The 19,042-nt window shown below is 65.0% G+C and overlaps 1 protein-coding gene across 1 annotated transcript in view; it reads left to right on the top strand.

The window, feature by feature from the left end:
• ARID3C (AT-rich interaction domain 3C) overlaps positions 1-17,020 on the top strand; it is a 107,982-nt gene extending 90,962 nt beyond the window's left edge. The window contains 6 exon segments of the mRNA XM_067530887.1: positions 11,351-11,425; positions 11,428-11,533; positions 12,510-12,754; positions 13,154-13,420; positions 14,412-14,501; positions 16,717-17,020. Coding sequence (XP_067386988.1) covers positions 11,351-11,425; positions 11,428-11,533; positions 12,510-12,754; positions 13,154-13,420; positions 14,412-14,501; positions 16,717-16,868 — 935 coding nt within the window. The 3' untranslated portion in view covers positions 16,869-17,020.
• Positions 17,021-19,042: the final 2,022 nt, after the last annotated feature.

Raw genomic sequence — 19,042 nt, 5'->3', positions numbered from 1 at the left:
CAGTTCGGTTTGGATTAGTCAGCCGGGACTAGCGGCACGTTGTCCCCTGCTCCGCACATGCAGCGAGGGAGCGTGGCCGGCGCCCGCCTGGGTGGCAGCCTTGAGTATTGGATGTGGAGCAGCCGGTTGTGGGCCTGTGAAACGCCCCAGCTGGGACCCCCGCAAGCAGCAGACTCAGGCCTGGCCTAGGGCTTTTGGGAGACGTCCCTGAGCCAGGCGTCAGTGTCTGGGAACGTTGTAAGGCACGCTGTCCCCGTGGAGTCAGACTAAACCGCTGCCCGGGTGTGGGGTGCGGGGCTGGTGAGCTGCAGGACGGAGCCCTGCGCTCCTTAAAGACACGGGTGCTTTGCGTCTAACCCAAATCCCAGCTCAGAGGTTGCCGGTTTGTACCAGCCTCACCCACTTGCCCCTGCCCTTCAGTCCCTCGCTCTCCCCCCCGGGAGCAGCTGCAGTTGTTCTGACAGGGACTGAGCGTGCGTGTCGTGTTGCTGCAGGCTGTTAGCCCTGCCCTGCTCCACCCCAGAGGGGACTGCATTTCAGCGCTGCAGGGGATCGTGTGTGACGGGCTTTGGGGGTGTGAGGCTGGCGGTGATGGCTGTCACAGCAGCCCGAGTTCGAGTGGTGCTACCCCAGCAGAACGAGAAGACCCATAAGGGCTGTGGGGGGGGGGAGCTGAAGATATAACGGTCTACAGCTGTCTCAGCTCCCATCTCGCCGATCCTGCCGGGACCAGCTTAGTGCCATCAGGGCTCCCTTCTGTGCCTTGCTCCATTCTGGGTCCCCCCCCCCACCACCCAGGCAGGCTTGGGTGACCCACACGCATCTGATTCCCAGAGACACCCTCTCCCCCCCCCCCCCCAGCGTCCCTCTGCATCGCTGGTGCGTCACGCGGGGCATCCCTCCGGCGAGCTCCCCCGCCCGGCCTGCTGGAGAGGGAATTTGGGCCGCGTGGCTCCGCTGCCTCATTAGGCACCGTGAGGTCAGGGACCCGGCGACGCCCTCTGACCCCGAGCGCTATTAATCGTCCGCTGCCAGGCGCGCCCCTGGCCGGTCACTGAGGGCGGCTGGGAGCTGTCCCTGGCCGTGTCTGTGCGGCTCTGCCCCCGGCCTCCCCCGGGCGGCAGGGGACCCCCCGAGCGTGTCGTAGCAGTGAAGCGTATTTCACCCCGTGGGGAGGGATGTGCCTGTGAACCACACACACTCACACACTCGTGTGCACTCCCCCGCCATGCTCACGCACACTGTGCACACCCGCTTTGCCCCATCCTGCTCACACACGCGCCTCCCTCGGCACCAGGCGCACACGGGTGTAAACAGGCTTCTCCCAGTTGCACACAGGCCCTTGCACTCGGCGGGCATTCAGGGAAGTGCCCACGCACACACGTTCACACCCAGACACCTCCGCCAGGCAGGGGCTTTCCCGTCCCCTTTAGATGGCGCCGGGGGTGGGCCTGGCGCAGGGAGGACATAACAGGTCGTTACAAGGAGGAGGGAGAAAAATGGTTCTCGTGAACCTCTGAGGCGAGGACAAGAGACCGGAGACGTAACTTGCAGCACGGGCGGCTTAGGTTGGACATTAGGAAAAACTTCCTGGCTGTCAGGGCAGTTAAGCAGTGGGATCAACTGCCCAGGGGGCCGTGGAATCTCCGTCCTGGGGGGTTTAAGAGCAGGTTGGACAAACCCCTGTCAGGGCCAGGTTAGATGGTGCTTGGTCCTGCCTTGAGTGCAGGGCACTGGGCTACATGATCTCGCGACGCCCCTTCCTGCGCTTCTACGATTCCCAGATAACGAGCAGCTCTCTGCCCTGACGGGGGCACGTGACTGCATGGACCAGCCCTTTGCTCCAACACGGGACCTTGGGTTAGCGCAAACTCAGAGTCTGCAAAGTGTTGGCAGCCGGGAAAGAGACGGGTGCACAGAGTCACCTTCCCAACCCCCTGTGAGGCAGGAGCCTTCAGAGCTTATGGCCAGATAGCAGCCATCAGGTCGGAAGGACGTGTTTGGGGAGAGAGCGGGGGTGGATGTAGGGTGGATGGCGCAAGAAGGGGGTGTGTGGATGGATGGATAGAGACTGGAGAGGGGCGTGCGTGGGGACAGATGGATGGAGGGGGCGTGCGTGGGATGGACGGATGGAGGGGGTATGTGTGGAGACAGACGGATGGAGGGGGTATGTGTGGGGACAGACGGATGGAGGGGGTATGTGTGGGGATGGATGGACAGGTGGGGAGGGGCGTGCGTGGGGACAGCCGGATGGACGGGGTATGTGTGGGGACGGATGGACAGGTGGAGGGGGCGTGCGTGGGGCAGACGGGGAGGTGGTGATTGGTTCTGAAGGCGTCTCTGTAGCACCCAGGCATGCCCCTGGCTACCCAGCAGCGATAGGAGCTGTGGGGGGCTGCGTCTTTCCCACCCCCTTCCTGCCAAGCCCCCGGGAGGAGGTCCTTGTGTGGCCAGTGACAGCCCGCCCCCGCCCCGATTGAAGCCTGTCCGACATCAGCTGGGGGAGTGGGGAGAAACTGCCCTGGGACTCAGCCTGCTTCCTTGCAGCCCTGCCTGTCTGGGCAGACAGACTGGCGGGGAGATGCCAACCCAGCTTTCCCGCGGGCGCGGCGTGCAGAGACGGGAGGGGGCGCGAGACGACCCCTTAGCCGAGGAGGGCCAATGAGGTCACCGCTCCCATGCCCCCCCCTCAGTGCCCCTCCCCCGTCTCCATTCCGCCTCCAGCACCCCAACATTTTGCCACATTTTGACGTGTGCCACCCCTACAAACCGGAGCCCTGCGCCCCACCCTGCCGCCCCTCTGGATCCGCCTTGGCTGGGGGGCGCAGCCTGGGAGCCCCCCCGTGCGGTGTGGGGTCGGGGGAGAGGCAAGGCTCCGGCCCCACCTGCTCTCCAACTGCCTGCAGGGCCCCCCCACTGGAAAAGGGGCGCGGGGCGGTGGGGATCCAGCTGTGGGCTGTCCGGAAGCAGGGAGCCCTGGGGGGCCGGCTCTTGCCAGTCGCTCAGGCTGTGCCTCCGCCTGCTGCAGCCCCGGGGGGGGTTGGCGGGGGGGAGGGGGGTGTTTGCACGCTCAGCCGTGCTCCCGTTTGCTTTCCCTGCATTAGGCGCCTGCTCCTTGACAGCTGAGCCCAGGAGAGAGTCGCCGGGGCTCCCTGCCTGCTCCAGCCCCGATCCCCCACCTGTAGGCCAGGGGCGCCCGTGGCGCTGACTCCCTCACACCTGCCCCCCCCACACATGGAGGAGCTGGGGTGAGACGGGGGTGGGGAAAGCCCCCGCGGGACCGCAGCCACAGCGAAATGCGACGTCTGCCCCGCTCGCCGCGTGCCTGGCGCCCCCGTCCTTCGTCAGCGGGGCGCAGAACTGAGCCGGGGTGAAAAATGGGGCTCCGCGGCAAAGCGTAACGGCGGCACCCAGCGCGTGGAGCTCAGAGGGCCCCGTGCCCCCAGGGGCAGCCTCCGCTGGCACTGTGCCCGCCCCACATAACGATCCGCCCAGCCCCGACTGCCCCTCCGGCATGTCCCCCATCTCCGACTGCCCCCTCGCCCCCAGACAATCCCCCCCCCGGCCCTGACTTCCCCCTTTGCCCCCCATGACCCTCCGCGGCCTGGCTGCTCGCTCACCGCACAACAATCCCCCCCAAGACTTGTCTGCAACCTCACCCCCCCGCTGGCAGAGAGCACAGCGTGGGCAGCTCGTCCTGCGCCAGCCCCGGGCTGCCCCTGCTCCGTGGGGGACTCCGGCACCCGCTGGTGCAGTTACACAGCCGGACCTGACCTGGGAAGCCGGCCCGGATCGATGCAGCCCCCTCTGAAGCGGCGTGCGGGCCGCCTTCGCCAGTCCGGGAGCAAGCGGGCCCAGCAAAGCTGGGGGCCTGACTCTGGGGAGTGGGGGAGTCACGTCTTGCTGCGCGTCTGGCGGGGGCAGCCGCGAGAACAGCCTGACTCCGGAGCGAAGAGCCCACCGCGGGGCACAGCCTCGCCCAAAGGATGGGCGGCTCCCGGCTGCCACGGAAGGGCACTCGGGTCCGGTCTGAGGCGCACCCCCTGAGGAGCCGTCCCGGCAATGCAGCATCCACAAGCCAGCGACACGCCAGGGCGAAGGCGTGGTGCCGGCTCCGTGGGGAAGAACCGGAGCAGCTGAATCTCCGACTCCTGCTGGCATTCCCGGGGGTGTTTTGGGGGGGGACTCCCGTGCAAGGGCTCCGGCATCAGAACAGGCCCCTGAGCCTGGGGGGAAGCCCTCCCCAGAAGCACCCCCACTTGGTGTTCGGGAGCATCACTGACGGGGACATTTTGCCCGGATGCCGGAAAGTGACACCAACCCACACCCTCGCCCCCCACCCGTCAGGCACAGCACCCTGGGGCGTCCGCGTCTCGGGCTGGGGAGCCGCGGGCCCACGGGCGCCTCTTTCTGCCGCGGGCTCACCCCCCTTCCCCCCCCCCCCCCCCCCGGCGTCTCTGCAGCCGGCACGATCCCCGCCGCGGAGGGCCCTGCCGATAACTCCTCGCCGTAAATCAATCCGGCCCGGGAGCTCGGCGCGGCCTGACAATGGCTGCGCCTCCTGAATGGGGCTTTTGTGGAGATCTCATTACTCTCGGGGGCGGGAGACAGGTGCCTTTGTGCCGGGGACCGGGGCAGCGGCCCCCGCGGCGGGACGGCCCCCGAGATTAATGAAAAACCATTTTCATTAGCTGGCTGGGCGTGGGGGGGAGGGGGGGGAGAAAGGAAAAGTCCCAGCGGTGATTGTGGGGGCGAAGGGGGGCAGGAAGGTGACCATCAATCTCTGCAAACAGGCCGTGTTTGCTTTATTGATGCAGGCCCCGGCCTGGGGGGGCCATGGGTGGGGTGAGAGGGGAGTTCTGCCTGGGCCCCTCTGTGGAGACAGCTCAGCGGGGCTTGGGGGGCCTGTCCCACAGGGGAACAGGACGAGACCCACCAAACCCCCTTCCCAGCTGGCTCGCAGGTGCCCTTCCTACAGGCGAGGGTCAGAAATGGCCAAGAAAGTGCTTAGCCGCAGGGAGAGCGGGCCCGGGAGCCGCTCATCAGTCACCAGTTCAACCCGCCTGGGCTGAGAGGGGATAGGTACGTTTCCTGTGCTGGGGGGCAGGAGGGGGAGCTGTGATCCCATGCCGTGGGGCAGAGGGGGGAGCTGTGATCCCATGCCATGGGGCAGCGGGGGGAGATGTGATCCTTTGTCGTGGGGCAGAGGGGGGAGCTGTGATCCCATGCCGTGGGGCAGAGGGAGGAGCTGTGATCCCATGCCGTGGGGCAGAGGGGGGAGCTGTGATCCTTTGTCGTGGGGCAGAGGGGGGAGCTGTGATCCCATGCCGTGGGGCAGAGGGGGGGAGCTGTGATCCTTTGTCGTGGGGCAGAGGGAGGAGCTGTGATCCCATGCCGTGGGGCAGAGGGGGGAGTTGTGATCCCGTGCCGTGGGGCGGGGGGGGCGGTGATCTCTGGCGGGGTGGAGGGGACGAGGCAGCAGAGGCTCTCAGGTATGGGGCGTGAGATCAGGTGGGGGGTTTAAGCAAGCCGTGGACTCAAGCCCGCGTCCTGCCAGGAACCAAGCCCAGCGTGCGCTGCAGGAACGCCCCGGGCCCAATCCTCTGTCACACCGAGGGGCTCCCTGCGGGCAGAGACGACTGACCCCTGAGCAGGCGTGGAGCTGGCCAAGGGGCTGCGTGCCAGCCCTGCCCGCAGACCGCGCTGCGTGGGGCACAGCGGGCGGGAGCCGGAGCACACCGGGCAGCTGTCACGGATGCTAACGGCCGGGCAGGCCCTGGCGCGCTCCCAGAACATGGCTCGACACCCCTGCCCGAAGCGCCGGACGGGGCGGGGGAGGCGTTGAGAGCCCAGCTCCAGTGCTGAGAAAATTGCTTTGCAGGGCGAGACGGGGAGGGAAAAAAAGCAACAAAACCCTCTTGCCAAGCCCACGGACGCCCAAGTTAAATGAAGTTCGGGAAGGAATAAAAAGAGCTCATTTTTCAGGCTTCTGAGAAGAAGCCGAGCCGATATCAGGGCCATAAATTAGGGCCGCGGGCGAGCGCCGGTGAGTGACTGTTTCGTTCGCGGCGGGGAGCGCGCCGGTGACAGTCTCTGCAAACCGAATGGATGGTTTTTCAATACTCGCCGCCCGGAATAAATATGGGACGCGTCTCCCCGAGCCGGGACCCACCGGCTGCGTCTCACTGAAACAAAGCACGGCCGGCGGGGAGTTTGCAAAGTGCAACTTGCCCAGCGTCGCTGCGTGAGCGAGCCCAAGGCCGGCTCTGCCCAGGGGTGTGTGTGCGCAGCTGGACAGACGGGGGTGTGATCCTGAGTGACGCAGACTGGGGGGCATCTTCTCCCCCCGGCTGTGATGTCCTCCTCATGTCCCTCTCTCAGCAGCAGCAGCATCTGTCCGGGCAGAGTCTGATCTGCCTGGCTCACCGGGCCGCCTGTCCAAGGCAGGGCCTCCCCTCTGCTCCCCCTGTGAAAGGGCCACGGGGAGGAGTGTGTGTGTCAGACACAACAGAGAACCTGCGGCAACTCAGCAAGAGGCAGATAGCGTCATCCAAGCCGAGCTGTTCCCATCGAGCCCTACAGCTCCTCCCTGGCAGAGGAACAGCTGGTCCATGGTCTGTTGGCCTTCAGGATTGTGCTCCGTGGCGCAGCCCCTTTGCCAGCTGCAGCAAAGTGTTTGTAGAGTGTCCCATTGGCCAGCAACAGGCGGAACAACAAAGTGGCCTGATGCCTGGTGGCTGGGGAAAGGGATGTTTTCAGGGCTCTGATAAGAACATGGGGGGGGAGGAGGGATTTCTTGCTGACAGTAACATCTGGAGGTAGCATCTACTGGAAAGCAGCGTGGGGGAGATAGGGACTTTTAAAAACAACATCACGTCAGCCTGTGGAACTCACTGCCACAGGATATTATGGAGACAAACAGTCAGATTCTAGAAAGGGATTAGACATCTCTTTAGGAAGAGCCAGAACGGCAGTTATGTTAGCAAGGAACTTATTAATAGGGTAAATACGGTACCGGAGCCAGGGATCCTCATGTTTCGGGGCATAACTAGATCCCTGGTAACAGAAGTCAGGAAGGAATTTCCTCAGATGCTACAATATTGCACAATCAGGCTGTTTACAGGGATTTCCCATGTTCTGCTGAAGCACCTGGTGCTGGCCCCTGTTGGAGACTGACTGTCCAACCCATGGACTCCTTGTCTGATCCTTGACCAAAACATTTTCCACGGGCACAGCACCCCGGTGAGGTGTGTGTTACTGTCTCGCCTTTGCACACGGAGGGCCCAAGGTGACGTCAGCGGTAAAGCAAGGACAGCAGGGAAAGAAGCCATGAGACATGCTGTCCTATGGGCGCCTGGCAGCTGGGCTTGCTGTCCTCGGTAGCTGCTAGCCCGTTGGGCTGGGCTGATGTCCGCGTTCTCTCCTCATCTCCCCCGCGCCGTGTCCACGCCGATCCCAGGGGGGTCAGGGAGAGGGGCTGTGGTCCTGGGCGGGTGGCACGGTGCACAAGGAGATGGCCAAGGTGATAGTTGCCACCTTCCAAGCCCCGCACGTGGTCTCTCCCCTAACGAGTTCCTGGGCCTTATGCTGCCTTCGGAGCTGACACCGGGTTCATGGCACGGCCGATGGGCTGGGATATTGACGCGCCGCTCGCGCCTTGGCTCTGTAGCTTTCTGATCACGGGCGGCTCAGCCTCCGACGTGCCCGCCGCTCCCCCGGCCTGTTGACCGATCCCAGCTGCCCGCAACCAAGGGGAATCAAGAGTTGGGGGCAGCGGGGACTGGGAGCGCCAGTGGGGAGGGAGCATCTCGCCTTCCTCTGCAGTGACTCTGCTGAGCAGCCACGCCCCAGGCCTCCCGTTCCCGGGGAGGGATCCAGAAGTAGGAGCCTTCGTGCTCTGCAGCCTTGGGAGGGAAGGAAGAGGGGACCTGGGGACACCCCACACGGGCTCCAAGAAGACGGGAATTTCGGTCCGTCCGTGCTATGCACCTGCCTTTCCTGCAGCTAAAGGCTCCCCCCGTTCCTCAGCTGGGTTATTTTCAGGGGCTCCTGCCAGCCAGACCCCGTGGCCCCTGCCCGGCCCCTGCTGGGATATCGGAGGGTGGGCAGGGACCCAGCTGATGGCCTGGCCCTGGGGGCTCTGGTTCAGGTTTAGCCACACCATGCCGCTGCTCCCTGCAGAGTTACAGCATCCCAGCGGCAGTAATTCCTGCTGCCTATTGAGGGCTCCGGCCATAAATCCAGGCAGCCCCATAAAGCTGCAAAGGCAAAGCACAGGTTAACGAGGGCAGGTCAGGCCCCAGAGCCCCGGGAGGCGGGGGGGCCCTTAAGCTGTGAGCAGGACAGAGCCCTCCGGGGCAGGGAGCCGGTCTCCAAGAGCTTCCCTTGGGGGCGGAGGGGGGTGCCGGGCAGGGGGCCCTGTGTTTCCTGCTGGGGGGTGGTGAAGGGGCAGACAGCCCCGTCCGTGTGCTGCCCCCTCTGCAGCGGTGACGGTAAAACCCACCTGTGCCGTGCCGGCGGGCTAGGCTCTGGCTGGGGCCCAGGGGCGCTGTGGGGCTGAGGTGGCCTGGTGGGGCTGTCATTAGCCCCGGGCGCAGCCGGAAGAGCTGTCGATGCAGCAGGGTTATTGGAATTGATTTCAATGTAGAAGCTGAGAGCCGCCCGGCGGGGAGCAGGCTGGGGCCGTGCACAGCCGCTCTGCGCCGCAGCCACACGCCCCGTCAGCACCAGCGGGCGCCTCCTGCCCAGGGAGCGGCTCTGTCTGTCGGGGGCGCTAGACCGGAGCGCTGGGAGTCAGGATGCCTGGGTTCGCAGCCTGCCTGGTCGAGTGACTAGAGCAGAGCACTACGCTGCAGTGTAAACCCGGGTCCGGTGCGTGGGGACTCGGCGCTTCCACGCCCGTGCTTGAGCGTCCACGCTGCTCTGTGACCCAGGGCGGGCCCAGGCCGCACAGCCGTGCCGACGCGTCTGCACCACACTGCAGAGACCTCCTGAGTCGGGTCTCGGCTTGAGCTGCGTCCGCACTGCAGAGCGGCGGGGCTTGGAGCTGAGGCACCGCAGGATTCAGGCTCTCACCCACCTGCCTCTCGGGGTCCTAGCACCTGGGCGCTCGCTCCCCGCCTCAGACTGATGCGCGTGTGGGCGGAAGGAAGGCTTGGGCTCACCCCTGAGTCGGAGCCCAGGCTTAGCGACCTGTGTAGACGCACCCGCGGTGTCAGGAGGAGTCTGGGGGAGTCTCGTGACCCCAGACCCTTTCTTTGCTCCCCCGCCGCTGTGCGGCTCTGACCTGCTGCGTGAGGGGCCGGGCGCAGTCTGCATCCCCCCGCTGCCGGATGAGGGGCCGTACCCAGCCCTGGCGTTACTAGTTAGTGTTATTGCTGAGGCCAGCCGCAGTCATGTTTGCTTATCCCAGGGCTGCGCTTGGCCCTGTCGCTGCAGACAGCTGCAGACTCCGCTGTAGCTAGCCACAAGGGCGACCTGGTTTATAAGGGCTGGGGGCTCGCCCCAACGGCCGTCTGGAGTGCTTGGCTCAGGTCCTCGAGGGGGGTAGAAGACACCTCCTGTGTGGCACCTGGCGGGCACTTTACAAAGAGGCGCTAGCCAGTCCCTCAGTGACGCCTGCAAAGGATGGCGTGAATGTGGCCATGGTTCCCCAGCAGCTTCTCGCCTGAAGCGAATCCAGCTCCTGTCTCAGATTCAGGAATCTTTTACTAGTCACGTGGCAGGCGCTGATCCCCGGATACAACCCCCAGTGCCCTGGGAAAGGTGCAGCCCCGCTCCCATCTTTGCCCCGGGTTCTGTCAGGGCCGGACTGCAGCCCTGGATCAAACCCATCCGGATCTGAGCCGTGGTCCGGTGCAGGTCTGGTTCCAGAACCAAGCTGCACTGCTCAGCCCCGCAGCCCGGTGCCGCTCTGGTAAAGAGGGACATCCCCTCGTGGGACATAATGCAGCTCTTCTTCCAGCCGGGGGGTCCCGCTGGCACCTGCGCCCCCTGCGAGCGAAGCCTGAGCCCCCAGGAGCCGCCATGGTGGGAGTGCGGCCGCCACATCGTGGTGTTCGGAGGCTGCACCATTTAGCGTTCACGCTCGGACCGTGACTAATGCACGGCCCCAAAGCCGCAGGGAGAAGCTCTCCAAGCCCCAGATGCAGCCCCTGGGTTCTGCAGGGTGAGCCGTGGCTGTCCTCACCCAGTGAGCCTTGGAGACTACAGCTCCCATCATGCACTCTGACACCTTGAGCTGAGAGGGGATGCTGGGACTTCATGCTTCCTAGTTCTCCACCCCTCCTTATGCCGCGCTGGCTAGGGGGTGTGCACCGCTGCCCTCCCCAGGGCAGAGCCAGAGCTGCTCTGCTGCAGGCTGCTGAAAACCAGAGCAGGGGCGGAGCCTTCAGGGCAGGAGGAGGTGACGTCAGTCACTGTTGTTGCTGGCGATGCTGCGTGCGGCAAAGCAACACCCGCCAACTTCTGTGCACCTGCAGGCCTGGTGCAGCCTTGAACCAGGTGGTGGTAGCAGCAGTCTGCTCCGGACCAGCCAAACCGGAGGAGGCTCTTGCACGCCTGCCAAAGTGTCCTGCCACTGGCCTGGTGACGTTCCAGTGCCCCGCACTGGGGCCTGTTGCTGAGGTGTGGGGTTGCAGGAAGCTGAGCACAGACACTTTTTTCCCCTCTGTGCCTTTTTTTAGGGTTTGCACCCGTGACTTGGCTCCTGATTCTTTGGTGACGTTTCAGTGTCGTCCCAGCGTGACTCAGCAGCAGTGCAATTCAGCGTGCCGGCTGCGCTCCCGGTGCCGACGGCACAGCCCAGGGGGCTGGGAACCAGCTAACGCCTTTGGCCTCTTGGGAGTGCACCGACTGGCACTTCATTTCTAAAGCTTTTCACCTCCAGGGGCGCTGGTTCAAGTCCAACCCAGGGAGCAAGAGACACGTGTTGCCGGCTCATGGCTGGGTGGGATGAGCTGCTGATCTCAGCCCCGTTCCTAGCAGCCCAGCAAGCCCTAACTGGCCGTTTCGCTGGCAGGTCTGGCAGAGATGCCGAGGACTAAATGCGCCTCAGAGATTGACCCCCTCGAGGGGGGCCTGCCGGATGCTAGGGGGCAGAGTCGAGGGGAAACTCAGCCTGTTTCTGCCCAGCTCCTTCCACCCGCAGCAGTTCCCTGCAGTTCACAGCAGCAGAAATTCACCGCAGCCCTCGGATTCCTTCCCGTGACGCCGCCAAGCGGGGCCATGGCGTGTATGTCATACAGCCCCCCTTTCTCTCTCTGCCTGGCACGCACACACCCCCCTTCACACGCGTTCTCTCTTTCACTTGCGCCCTTTCTCTCTCTCTCTGTCTTTCTGTCTCTTTAAGGGACTCCAGTGAACCGAATCCCCATCATGGCCAAGCAGGTGCTGGACCTGTACACCCTCTACCGGCTGGTGACCGAGAAGGGGGCCTGGTCGAAGTGATCAACAAGAAGATCTGGCGGGAGATCACCAAAGGCCTCAGCCTCCCCACCTCCATCACCAGCGCAGCGTTCACACTCCGCACGCAGTGAGCCGCCGGGAGAGAGCTGGGCTGGGGGGACCCGGGGCGGGGCTATGGGAGGGGGCAGCGAGTCCCCCCTTCGATCATAGGTGGGGTGATGGGTTGTGCACAAACTCCCCTCCCGGCCACGGAGACGGAGTGAAACCGTGCAGGGAAGGAGTGGAGCCGTGATGGGATCCGAGACTGGACTCCCCGCGGGGGCCACAGGGCCAGCAGCGCCGCTCCCACGGTGCCATGGGCGAGCCAGGATGGGCCACTTTGGAGAGGGGGGGTGGAGCCTTTCTGACCCTCCCGGCACCCCCTCTCTGGTGGCAGCTGGATAACTCCCACGCCCAGCCCCACGGCCAGAGCCAGCCCAGTGGCTCGTGTGCTTCGCTGGATGTTTCCGCGCCACCTCCTGCTTCCCACAGGATGTTTGGCCGGGTGCAGGAGCCGTGAGGGGTTGGTCGTTATGACCAATAATGGCCTGCATGCGTGCATGATGTCGCCCTCCGGTGGCCATCCCACAGGGAGCCTGTGCTCGCCACAAGGACTCCCCCTTCGCTCCGGCAGTGGAGGCCGCCAGTTTTGGACCCAAAGTACCAGAGCTGGCTCCCCAGACGTGGCTGGAAAACTGCATTCAGACAACATCCAGCCTGCCAAGGGCATCACTCAAAAGTCAGTAAAAGCCAGAGTGAAGGTTGCCCACCTAACCTTAACTCTGCCCCTGGTGGGTTTGCACATGTGTTTGTACAGCCCCTAGCACCGAGGGGGCCTCGATGCTGGATGGGCATAAGTGCAACCCACCAGACAGGCCTTGTGTAGCTGAGCACAGGCTGTCTGGGCCGTAAGCCGTCGTCCTCGGATGGGAGCGTTGGGGCAATTAACCAGTCCTGGGTTCCCGTCTCCGCCGGCAGGGGTGAGGGGTGGAATATGCCACCAGTCACAGCCAGGGGGATCATCACCCTCTGTGTCACCCCCCCCCCCCCACTGTCCCTGCCAGGTACATGAAATACCTCTACCCCTACGAATGTGAGAAACGAGCCCTCAGCTCCCCCGGCGAGCTGCAGGCCGCCATCGACAGCAACCGGCGGGAGGGGCGGAGGCAGAGCTTCGGGACCGCGCTCTTCAGTTACTCCCCAGTGGGCACCCCCGCCATGCTGTCCTCCCCGAAGATCCCCGTGCCAGCCCTCACCATCTCCACGCACAACTGCAGCCAGATCAGCCAAGTGCACGCCATTAAGAAAGGTGGGCCGGGCGGGGTGCGGAAGCTGCGCGGTGACGGGGAGGGCGGGGACAGGACGGGGCCAGCTCGGGGCATCCTGCCAGGGGGTCAGCGGCGCACGGGAGCTCGCCTTTCCCCCTGCAGCAGGGGACGCGGGGGTCTGGCCCCCGTGCTGCACGCAAGCTGGGCAGATCGGTGGTTAGTGGCCGCAGAGGCCGGAAGGGGTCAGTAGCTCCCCGTTTGCCAGGTGCTCTCCGCGGCTGGGCAAAGGCGTTGCTCTTTCCACTCCTGGAGGCTCTCCAGACGCAGCCTGGTGGGAGCCGTCCCGCACGAGCCCCGGGGGGAAGGGGACCTAGAGCACCCCCTGGCCCCGCGACTCGGCTGCCAGCCCACGAGCCCGTTCCGCCGCCTTCTCGTTCCAGAAGACGGCATCCTCTCCGCGGCGGTGCCCAGCCGGCTCACCATCCCCGTCAGCCTGGCAGGGCACCACATAGCCGCTGCCCAAGCGGCGGCCTCCCAGGCGGCCGTGCTGGAGCAGCTGCGGGAGAAGCTGGAGACCGGGGAGCCGCCCGAGAAGAAGATGGCGCTGATGGCGGAGGAGCAGCAGCGGCTGATGCAGCACGCCCTGCAGCAGAACCTGCTGGCCATGGCCTCGCAGTTCCCCATGAACATCAAGATCAGCAACCGAGGTCCCGTGCGGGGGGCGTGGGCAGGGGGCACAGACCAGCCTGGCCCGGGGGGGTGCTGTCATTGGCTGCACCAGCCTGGGCTGTGACGGGCACCTGAGGCTGAAGCTAAGCAAGGGCTGGGCCGGTCACGGTGTGGATGGGGGACGCAGATCACCTGGGCAGTTCTGCTCTCCGAGTCAGTGTTGGAGGGAGTGAAGGGACGGCAGGTGTCTGAGCCTTGGATTGCCCATGGCATAACTCCCTGTGGGGTCCGTGGGTCCCCCCCCAAGCGTGTTGCTCTGTCCCTCCAAGGAGGGAGTGTGGCTGAGAGGATGCAGTCCAGCGTGCCCACGTGGCGAGCAGATTCAGCCAGCGCCCCCTCATCTAGTCACAACCCCACCGCTCAGCCTCCCCGCTGACTCTGGCCCCGGGCTGGGAAACCAGCCCTGCTTTTCTGGGGCTGGCTTGATGTGGCATGGCGGTGACAGCTGCCGGCACAGCCCTCGCCCGGGTTAGTGATCACCTGGGCGCATGCCGGTCTGGAGCAGAGGGGCGGGGCGGGGGTTGCCCCCAAATGTTCCTGGCTCTGTGACCTGGCATCACGGTGACGGGCACAACCCAAACCCCAGCTGGCTGGAGTAGAGAGGGGGCACTGTCTGATATAGGGCGAGCGGGATCCAGGTGGACAGACAGATGGACGTATGTTGTATAAAGGGTGCGTACGACAGAGAGACAGCTAGGGCAGTAGATGGGACTCTCCTTACCCAGAAACGCCGGGAAGCGGCAGCTCCGGGGAGTGGCACGAATTGTTCCCCCAGCCGGGCCCTGCGAGATCCCGCCCAGCAAACCTGGGGAAGAAAACACCCCCGTTGCTAAGATGGAGAGGCAAACGGGGACGCGGCTCCTGTGCTCGCCCAGCCGGCTGGCCCGGGGAGAGGGTCTTTGTTTCCCAGGCAGGCCCGGCTCGTTTCTGTTTCTCCTAATGCTCATATTGGTATTTCCTCTCCCACAGATGACAGGCAGGAGGCTGCATTGAACCTGTCCACCAACAGCATTAGCAGCATCAACATGTCAATAGAAATAAATGGAGTTGTCTACACAGGTAAATAGAAGGGCGGCCTGGCCCATGTAATTGCGGCGAGGAAATCCAATAAGTTATAGCCACTGCCGGGCCGGCGAGTCCTTCCTTCAATCTGATGTCTTGACTATAAAATCCATCGTAATGAAGTGGCAGGGCCGAGGGAGGCGGGGGCGGGGGGGCCGAGTGCAGGAAGCCGAAGAGCCGGAGATGGCCCTGTCGCTGTGGTGGCAGAGGGCACTGGGCGGGGAGGAACGCTGGAGGCTGGGGCTTTAATTCTGCGGGATCAGTGGGCCATAGCGTGGTGACTCAGGGTGACGGGGGGCGGGGGAGGCCGGCACAGACAGACAGCTGGCCGGACTTCTTACACGGCTTCTCTAGAGCAAAGGTGGCGGGTGGCTGCTGCCCGGCTTGCGGTGCCCGCTGGAGAACGCACCCTTCCAGAACCAGGAACAGAACCTGGGACGCTTTGCTGAGGGTCCTAGTGTGATTTCCCCCATCACGTCCCACCCGAACCAGGGCTCCCCCACTGCCATTAACGGGCAGCAGGTTTCCAGCAAGCAGAAGGCAGGCACTTCCCTCACCCAGAGCGCAGACAACCTGCGGAACTCCTTGCCAGAGGATGTTGTGAAGGCCAAAACTATAAGCGGGTTGAAAAAAGAATGAGCTACGTTCCTGGAGGACAGGTCCATCAATGGCTATTGGCCAAGATGGTCAGGGACGCACCCCCACGCTCTGGGGGTCCCTAAATTTCCAACTGCCTGGAGCTGGGACTGGACGACAGGGGATGGCTCGCTCGCTAATTGCCCTGTGCTGTTCATTCCCTCTGAAGCACCGGCCACTGCCGGCAGACAGGAGACTGGGCTACACGGCCCATTGGCCTGACCCAGGCCGGCCGGCTGTCTGTTCTTAGAAGCGCGATGGATGCCTGCATGCCGGAGAGCAGAGATGCAGGCGGGGGCAGATCTGTGCAGAGTCGAAGGGGTGGCCCAGCAAGCTGGAGTTGGGAGCCTGTTAAATAACATATTTAATGATAATGAGCCTGAGCCTCCCACCTTGTCCCAGCCTCATGCGCCATCAACGGAAACGGATCCAGGCGCCGTCTCTCTGAGCAGAGCTGTGCCCGCAGTGTGGGCCGTGGCCGGTGTGCGTGACAGCCCCTCTGCTGAGAGACCCTTTGGGACTGTGGGGCCAGATGGATGCAATCCAGGGCCTATCCCTTTAAAGCCCAGGGGTCCTCTCTGCGGGGGTGCCTGCTTTGGCTAAGTGGGTCACCCCCCCTGCCCCCTGCAGACGCCTCCTCGCCATGCTGCGCTGCCCCAATTAACACATCAAGCTGCATTTGACAGCAATTAAATATTTAGCTCCATGGAAAGGTCAGGGCTGATAGACCGCCCTTCCTCTGCCCCCTGGCTGCACACCCCAGCTATTCCCCACAGCTCCAGAGAGGGGCAGACGGCCAGGCCGAGGCGATGCCCGGGAGGTGGGGCTGTCCACAACGACGGGAACGTGGGGGGAGAGACCAGCAGGGAGGGCCCGGCTAGGGCTAGTCCAGTGGACCCGGGTGCTGGAAGTGGATGGAGGGGGCCGGTTCTCGCTGTGAGAGGGAGGGATTCCCCTGCTTGGATCCAGGCCCTGTGTGGGGCACACGCCCTGCCCCTCTTCCGCCAGCAGGCATGTGGGACGCCCCTGACGTGGAGCTCTCGCGCCAGGCAGCGGGAAGCAACTTGAGCAAAGGGACGGTTCGGAAACAAAGGCCCAGCCAACCTCTCCCCGCCCGGGTCCTGGGGCGCCCGACAGGCTGCCGTGCTCCACGGGCCGCGGGACCCCGGGCCCTGCTCCTGGCGGCTCGCACCCGCACGCGCCTCGAAAGCGGCCAGCAGCGGCCCCGGGTCCCTCTTCCAGGCGCTGATGCCAGTGGTGGCTGCCAGGGCGTGGCAGGATGGGCGTGACAGATGCACACCCGCTAGTGCATCTCAGGCGGGGCAGGGGCCCTGTGTCCGGGGCTGGAGGTTGGGAAGGGGCCCCCTGTGTGGGATTGGAGGTGGGAGGGGCCCCGTGTACTAGATCAGAGGTGGGGTGGGTGGGTGGGAATCGTGGCGCTGTGGAGACGGGGACAAGGAGGCAGGACATCACAGGGCCCTGAGAAGCCGGTCCCCGTGCCCACGATCTCCAGGCCGCGGGCTCTGCGGTGCCCTCCCACGGGCGTGCTGGCTCACTCCGTCTGTCTGTCCCACAGGCGTCCTGTTTGCCCGCAGGCCCATTGTCCCAGGGGCAGCCGGCAGCGCCAGCGGCGGGAGCTCCCTCGGCCGGTCCAGCCCGGTGCCCGCACAGAACCAGCTGCTTCCGTCCGCCTCGCACAGTCACACTCCTGCCAGTGCCCTGCCGTGAGGGAGGCAGAGACGCCGCGGCCCCCCCGCCCCCACCAGCCCCCCTCTGCAATAAAGAAACTTGGAGTCAACGGTCCAGAGTCCTTAGGGCCGGGCCCTGGCCCAGGGGAGCGCCCACGACATGCCTTCTGCGGGGGGCCCCCACGGCGGCTGGCACAGCAAGACGGTCACCTTCCGCCGGTCCTTCTGTCCTGGCTGCCTGCGCCCGAGGAACCAGCTGGGCTGCCCTGGAGCAGGGGGGGTCTCTAGCCCGGCTGCCCTGGGGCAAGAGATAGGGGGAGCGCTGGCCGGGCTGCCCTGGCCCATGGAGCAGGGGGGGGGCGCTGGCTGGGTTTCCCTGGGGCGAGGGATGGGAGGTCTGGCCCGGCTGTCCTGGGGCGAGGGATAGGGGAGCGGGGCAAAGGGCTCTGCGGGCACATGGCCCACTTACACACGCACAGGGTGCCCTACACGTGCACACAGGCACAGCGTGCGTCCCCGCCCGTAACACTCACGCGATCCCCTCCCTCCAGCACACGTGCGCGCACACACACAGTGTGTTACACATGTGTGTGTGAGTCGCCATTCATTGTTACATAGAGATCCTTCCCTGTTGCACACACACACGTGGTACCCGCCCCCCGTTGGTACCCACTCCCTTGCACACTCATATATGATGCCTGCCCCCATTACACACATTCACACGTGGTACCACCCCGTTGCACACTCACACATGGTGCCCGCCCCGGTTGCACACTCACGCGTGGTGCCCGCCCCGTTGCACACACACAACATGTGCCCACCCCTGTTGCACACTCACACACGATCCTGTCTCCCAGCTCACCCGTAGCTAACGTGTATTTGAGCTGGAGAAGCTCCCAGCCCTGGTGGCGCCGAGGCCAGGCAGGGTGCAGGGCAGGGTGGGCAGACAGAAGGCAGGACAAGGAGGCGCAGGGTGGGCAGACAGGAGCAGCCGGGGGCGGGGGGGGGGCGAGGAAGGTGTGGGGCTGGAGGCAGTGCACCTCACTGACCCAGCCAACCCCCAAGTGCCCCGTCCTGGCACCAGCCGGGTGCGTCGGCAGAGCTGATGGGGCTGGCTGTGCCCACAAGGATGCTGCGGTCTGTCCGGCCAGGGAGGGAAGCGGGGGGAGGATGGGGGGTGCTATTCGGCTGCCAGCCCCTCGCAGTGGTGTCTGGGCTCCAGGCTGTGCGCTCTTTGCCCCGCCTCTCTCGAGTCCCCTTCGGCCTGGTGACTGGATCCCCTGCCTGTGGGGGTCGGCGTGACACACCCCTGCTCTGTGTCTATGGGGAGGGCACCCCTGAGGTCCTGTGCTGTCCCCCCCCCCAGTGCTCCCCTCCTCCACCCACAAGGCCTGCCCTGGACACGAGTCCCCCCAGCACGCCCTGGCCTGGCCCCAGGCAGCTCCCCGGGCGGGCGGGCCGCTCTGAGGACGGGCCTTGCTCACGCCCTGCGTTGCGGGATCTCTGCAGGACCCTTGCCTGCCGCGACTCCAGACCCTTTGGGCAGCCCGGCAGGTGCCGCCTTCCTTCCCTCCGCTCACGGCCGCGCCTGGGGCGGGGGATTTGTCTTGTGCACGTGTAAATCGTTTCGGTACCAAAGAAGGGAACAAGCAGAACTAGCCTCACGTCTACCTCATGGTGCGCCAGGATGTGCCGCCCGCCCGCCAGGCTGGCAGAGCGTGCTGGGGGGGGACTAGAGTCTGGCTGGGGTGGCCCATGCCAGGTCAGTGCGTTCGACTGCAGCTCTGCAGCGGGGCGAGGCCGGCAGAGCCGGGCCAATCTGACGGGCACGGCGCCGTCAGCCGACTCCGAGCCACGGCCCTCGGGCCCGTGCGGTTCTTCGTGTGAATTCCCTTTTCAGCTTCCCCAACGTTCAAGAAAATAATCCTGCAATTGACCAAAGACCCCCCTCCCCTTCCCTGAAGCGGATTCTCTTCCTGCGTGCACCCCTGGACGGGATCCCACCCGAGCTGCCGCCTGGCAGTGGCACAGGGAAGGACCAGACGTGTTCTGCCACGGCTCCCAGCTGCAGACACAGGGGTGGCACCCAGCCAGCGTTGCCTTCCAGCCGTCCTGCGGTGACGGGGTGGGCACCGCCTCTGCGCCCGTCGCCGGCGCTGCCTGGAAGAGCTGGACGTTTCGGGGGTAACGGAAATGGACGGAGCCAGGACTTGG

Source organism: Emydura macquarii, unplaced genomic scaffold (assembly GCF_026122565.2).
Source record: "Emydura macquarii macquarii isolate MOO-44397 ecotype Brisbane River unplaced genomic scaffold, CSIRO-AGI_Emac_v2 contig_3114, whole genome shotgun sequence".
NCBI lineage: Eukaryota > Metazoa > Chordata > Testudines > Chelidae > Emydura > Emydura macquarii.
Note: the sequence above shows the minus strand (reverse complement) of the source record. Positions and strands in the feature narration are given on the sequence as shown.